This window comes from Olea europaea, chromosome 14 (genome assembly GCF_002742605.1).
Source record: "Olea europaea var. sylvestris chromosome 14, O_europaea_v1, whole genome shotgun sequence".
Classification (NCBI taxonomy): Eukaryota; Viridiplantae; Streptophyta; class Magnoliopsida; order Lamiales; family Oleaceae; genus Olea; species Olea europaea.
This window is the reverse complement of record NC_036250.1, coordinates 12,974,741-12,981,155: the sequence shown is the minus strand read 5'-3', so window position 1 is coordinate 12,981,155 and position 6,415 is coordinate 12,974,741. Positions and strand designations below refer to the sequence as shown.

The 6,415-nt window shown below is 33.5% G+C and overlaps 1 protein-coding gene across 1 annotated transcript; it reads right to left on the bottom strand.

Moving 5' to 3' along the window:
- Positions 1 to 2,642: 2,642 nt before the first annotated feature.
- LOC111409537 (ABC transporter B family member 15-like) lies at positions 2,643 to 4,212 on the bottom strand. Its single transcript, XM_023039578.1, has one exon. It carries the CDS (start codon positions 4,210 to 4,212, stop codon positions 2,887 to 2,889), a length of 1,326 nt encoding a protein of 441 aa, XP_022895346.1. The 3' UTR covers positions 2,643 to 2,886.
- Between the last annotated feature and the right edge of the window lie 2,203 nt (positions 4,213 to 6,415).

The window sequence follows — 6,415 nt, the reverse complement described above, 5'->3', positions numbered from 1 at the left end:
TGCATTAGCTAAAAATCTCAATTATAGAAAATCAGGACTCTGTTATCTACAGAATTGCAACCCCCTGTAAAAAAGGGTATTCAATTAAAAGGTTTTTTAAATGAAATTGAATCATATGTTTTGATAGTCAATCTGTAATACATTTGAGTAGGAATCATGCTTTTCATGATTGGACAAGAAACTGGACAAAGTGTCCTTTTTTAATACATATTTGGAAGTTGGCCACTTTTTATTGAGATTTGATGAAATAACAATTTTATGAATAAGGTGACTAAAATGCCCTTATAAATCCGATAAATTCATGAATAGGTCCCAAAAATATCTTTTTACCCAAATTCTTTTGTTTCTCTATTAGAAGTTAAAAAAATAAAAAATAAAAATAATCAATATCTATCAAAGAGACAACATTTTCATCGGAATATTGCTATTTATTAGTTCAACCGGCTCCTCTCCACATAATGTATTACTACATGAAGAGAGCTTCATTTTTCGAGTAAAATGTATATTGCCGTTGTTGCCATTGTTGAGTTTGCTGTATGTATACAGTGCGTGTTCCCAAAATTGGTGTTAAACGTGTTTGTGAAATATGACTTTGTTCGTGGAGCATTTGACCAGATGATGACAAATGGTTGATGGTTGAACGTTGTATTTAGCTTCTGAATTCTTCTAAGGCTTAAGACTTTTCACTCGACTTCTATTATGACACTTTAGTTTATTCTAGCTTTTGGTTTTGAGAGAAAACACCCCTTTAGTTAGGGTTATTCATTCTCTCTCGAAAACCTCATTCAAGATACTCAAATCTTCTACTTCCTTTTTGTTTGTTGGTTTGATACTTAGTGAAAGCGATGGAGGATGTTGTATTCCCACGCCGTAATCTCTGTAAAGGGTTAAGTGTGGTTTGATGAGTTCTTGGTGAACAATAACTAGAATATTTTAAATTTTTATCAAAAGATAAGTTTTTTGTGACTTGATATTTATATATTGTGAACATTTTGCAACCTTGGTTGCTATTTTTGTTGTTATAGTACAAATGAGCATTATCTACTTTTGTGGATGTTTATTAGGAGATTATGTGTTAGGAGTGATCACGGAACCTTTAGGGCTTAGGCCGAAAATTTCTTGTATTCTTGTTTCTTTATTTTCTATAAGTATTTTTTTTTTTTAGGCAAAATCATTTATAACTAAATGACTATTCTTGAAAGATGATGATTTACATTTTTGACGATTACATTAAAACTTTTATGTCTGAGTTTATTATGAACCGCGAGATGGTATCTTTGCCTCCTACCATGTAATTCTTGTTCTCATGTTGTATTGAATAAGTTTCATCACCTCATCTTTTCTTCAAGGTATATTATTGCATCTGCATATAATTTCTATTTTCTACTTTGACATGAGAGCTTTAAATTCAATTTAAAGATAATTAGAATCTTTATTTTGCTTGCATATAAACATAATAAGTTCTACTTTGGCTCATGAATCCATTCATATTTTCTGTTGGAAAAGGATCAAAAAGCATTACACAAACAAATATATGCAATGGAGGATGATTGCTCTTATCAAGAATTATTCTCCGTAACTTCTCTCAACGTATCTTTGCACTTTGTTTTATATTTTTTATATAACCAGTTACGAAGATAAATTTTACCAAGAATTGGGTTATATATATATATAATGAATTTCAGGGAATTGAATTACCTATAAATTGTTTTATTAGGAATTGTAAATTATTGTGTTTGATTGGTATAATTTTTTACGTGAAAAATGTTGAAATAAAAATATTTTTTTGATATTCGTTTGGCTTTGTTTTACATGAAAATTGTCAATTAAAGGGATTGAATTTATTGGTATGGGGGATGAAATTTATTTCCATTTCCAAAAAAAATAATAATAATAAAATAAAATTCAAAAAAATCATTTACCTTTTGGTGTTTGTTCAGCTTTGTTTTACATAAAAATTGTCAATTAAAGAGAAATATTTTTTTAAAATAATTTTTAGAATTTATTTTCGTTGCAAAAAAAACAAAAAACAAAAAAAGAAAACCGTCAACAGTAACCGGGAAAATCAATTCCCACCAATACGGTGGGAATTGATATTCTCACAAAAGCAAGAAAAATGCAATTCCCAAGAAATCCAAGAATTCATATTTCATGAAAAATAAATCTCAATCAAACACAGCAAAGTTGGAATCCAAATTCCATTTTCCATGGAAATAAATTGCCAATCAGACGGTGCCTATATATATCTTGATCTTTATCTTCTAATATTCGATAATTATAGAAGTGCTTCTTCGATAATTATGGAAGTGCTTCTCCCAAACCCATATCAATAAACCTAAAAAAATCTTTCGAATTGTGGACTTCTCGAGATAAGATCCATCCATGGAATCTTAAGTTTGTAAATCATTCAAATGCTTATGAAGTGTTCTCTAACACTATGTTGTCATTGACTGCATACAATCATTTATTATGGTCTCTAAACTATATCAAATATAAGAAATAAATGCTTATATTTCTTGAGAGTAAAATTATTCAGCATGGATATAGTTGAGTAAGGATGCAAAACTCTCCCAAAAATAAATAAATAAACAAAAAAAACAAAACAAAACAAAAGAATAGAAAGTAAGCATAAATCGAAATAATAAGATCAAGAAATTGTGCACTGAAATTTCTCCTCAATATTGAAGCTTTCTACTTTAGTGTGTACATACAAATGACAAGTAATCAGTACATCTTAAACGCAGAGCACATGAGATCACATTTGAATGTCATCCCACCTCAACTTCATATAACATTAAGTATGAGTTCGGTATTGAGTACTAGCCGGCACAGTAACACTGTCCAATATTGTCCAATCCACATTACCAAATGTACTACCTAATTAACTTAGTTGATTTCGGAGTTATGCGTTCTTTGAAGACTGACAAGTGAATAATATGCTCCTGTTGGCCCTTTAGCCAACAAGGAAGAGTGATTTCCCTTTTCAACTACCTTTCCTTTATCTAAAACAGCAATCACGTTGCAATTCTGTATGGTACTTAGCCTGTGTGCCACAACTACACTAGTCCTTCCAACCATCACATGCTCAAGTGCATCTTGCACCACTTTCTCCGATTGGCTATCGAGGGCACTGGTCGCCTCATCTAATAATAAAATGGTTGGATTTTTTAAGATGGCGCAAGCTATTGCGATTCTTTGCTTCTGGCCACCAGATAGCTGTAGCCCTCGGTCCCCACACCACGTGTCATATCCATCCTTCAGGCCAGCAATGAAATCATGAGCATTTGCTACCTTGGCTGCCTCGATAACTTCTGATTCATCAATATCTTCGGATGCACCATAGGTAATATTTTGGCGTATGGTACCAGCAAATAACGTTGGCTCTTGGCTAACAAGTGCAATGTGCTTCCTTAGTGATCTTAAGTGATATGACCTGATATCTCGTCCATCAATCTTCACAACACCTTTAAGTGGATCGTAAAATCTTTCTATTAAGCCAATAATAGTTGATTTTCCTGACCCACTTTGTCCTACTAATGCAGTCGATTTTCCTGCTTCAATGTTAATCGAAAACCCTATGAAGACCATTACATTGGGCCTGGCAGGGTAGGAAAAATCAACACCATGCAATTCAACATGGCCAGTTAACTTAACAGGTTTGTAGCCCTCCGGATCTTCAGGTTCGATTAATGAACATCGATCCAACACAGCAAATACTGATCCAACTGCATCTAAACCTTTAGCTAGATCGTTTGTCATAGTCCCAGCATCAGCAATGATACGGCCAGTGCTCACCAAAATCATGAAAGTTTGGAATAATGCTTTTGCTCCAATGAAGCCTTCTACAATAAGTTTACCACCATACCAAAAATCTAAAGCCCAAGTGCAAGTCATTAGGCTCTGGGAGGTAGCCAGTCCAACACCAGCAAACCATGACTGGCGGATACTTTCCTTTTGTGGGCCTTCTTGGGCTTTCTTGAACATCTTGAGAATTCGGGCTTGGGACGAGAAGGCTATCACAGTTCTGAGATTGGATACAGCTTCTGCTGCAAGTTTGCTACTTTCATCTTGGGCTTTAATGGCCTTTCTAGACATGTTTTTCAGGAGGACACGCTTGCAATAAAAACGACTTATGATAAGTGGTTGCACGGCTATCATTACCAATGCGAGCTTCCATGCAATTACCAGTGGTTCTTTCGTATCTCTTTTCATCTAAGTGATAGTTAGGTTTTTCTTGAGTAAATCTGTAATCTACTCTTTGTGGTTTCAATCTCTTTCTTTGTGAGTTTTGATTGTTTTGTACAGTCATATTGAGATTGTGAGGTATTTTGATTGTAGTGTTGTATAATAGAGAGGCAACAAAAAACTTGAAGAAATCGTTACATTTGTATTGATTTTTGGTTGATATTGGCAAATCTAGAGCATAATCTCATGGTAGATGCTCAACGGGTGAGTAAGTCGAAAGACTGAACATCCCGGCCCTATTTCGTGGCAAAAACATATCGATTGTCTTGCGTTTTTAAATTCTTGCAATTTTATTTGTTGTTTTTACAAATCGATCATTTACGATATATGCATTTTGGCATAACAAGTGGTATCAGAGTCACTAGATGATACAGCCTGGAGTACTATTTTTCTTCACCCATCTGACATTGTGATTAGGAAAGTGGGAGAAACTACCTCTGCTGAAGCTTTATGGTCTAAGTTCGGAACACTTTACCTAACCAAATCCATGCCTAATAAATGTTATCTCTTAAGGTAGTTCTATAACTTTAGATTTGATCCATCTTCTAGCCTAGAAGAAAATCTTGACAAATTTACCAAATTGATTTAGGACTTAGAAAACTGTGATGAAAAGCTCTCAGATGATCAACAAGTAATTGTCTTATTGAATTCTATAAGTGACAGGGATATCAGGAATGCTTTGGAATATGGGGGCAGGATCTTACCATAGATATAATTACCTTAGCCTTGAGGAACAAAAAGCCTGAATTAAAAACTGAGTCTAAAGACTTTAAGTTTGGAGAAGTACACATAAATAGAAAGCAAATCATAAAAAGAAACAGAACCAGTGCAATTTCAATTCTCATAAGGAAAATCTCAAAATTACAGACCGAAAGACAAAAATAAAAACCAGAACAGGAAGTGCTATTATTGTGGAAAAATTGGACACCTAATAAAAGATTGTTTCAAGAAAATCTCTGACATGAAGGATATGAACAACACTGATGACTCTACAGCTGTGGCCTGTAAGTTTGAATCTGATATTCAGGGTATTATTCTTGTTAGCACTACCAGAAGAGACCCAAAGGAATGGGTTCTTGATTCTGGCTGCACTTTCCATATGTGTCCTAGTAAGAATGTTTTTCTAAGTTGTCGATCTCAATGGAAGACAAATTCAGATGGGAAATGACATGAGTTGTCAAATATAGGGAATTAGTAAAGTAAGATTGTTGTTAGATAACAACTATATTCTTGAGGTGGAAAACACTAGATATGTTTCTGAACTTAAAAGGAAATTTATTTCCTTAGGAGAATTAGATAAAATATATATAATATCATGATTCACAAGAGTCTTATAAGACTACATCAAGGAAATAAGAATGTAATTTCCTCTCCTAAGATAAATGGCATATATACTGTTTTTGCTAAATCTATAATAAGCTATTGTACAACTGCCTTGAATTCTGAGTCAAACAAGGCTTTATTGTGGCACAAAGACTAGGCCATATTTCAAAAAAGAGACTAATCATTCTAAACAAACTATGATGTTGAAGTTGAACTTCTTGTAAAATTTGTATAATTGGAAAATAGAAAAAGTTTCCTTTTAAGACTGGAACCCCATAAATCCACCTCTATTCTAAACTATTTACATGCTGACCTATGGGGTTCAGTATCTGTAAATACCCTAAGTGGGTTTATGTTCTATTTGCTTATAGTAGATTATTTTTCAAAGAAAATCCGGACTTTCCTCTTAAAACAAAGTCTGATACTTTTCGAATATTCAAACAACGGAAGTCAATGATTGATAATCAAACAAATAAGAAAATTAAAGCATCAAGGACTGACAAAGGAATAGAGTTTTGCAACTTTGAATTTAACTCATTTTGTACAGAATCTGGGATTCTAAGACACAGAATTGTAACATACACTCCTCATCAAAATGATGTAGCTGAAAGAATAAACGGACCTTATTGGAAAAGGTGAGATTTATGTTGTACAGTTCTAGTCTTCCCATGTTCTTTTGGGGGGTGAAGCCCTAAAAGCTGACACTCACCTTATAAATAGAAGTCTATCTAGTGCTATTGACTTTCAAGTTCCTGAAAAATTGTGGTATGAAAAAATACCTAATTATAGTAAACTTAAATTGTTTGGTTGTGCTGCCAATTCCCACTTGAGTGAAGGTAAACTTGAA

Bases quoted from the DNA above. Each gene is read 5' to 3' on its own strand.
- LOC111409537 (XM_023039578.1), bottom strand. From the start codon at position 4,212: ATGAAAAGAGATACGAAAGAACCACTGGTAATTGCATGGAAGCTCGCA.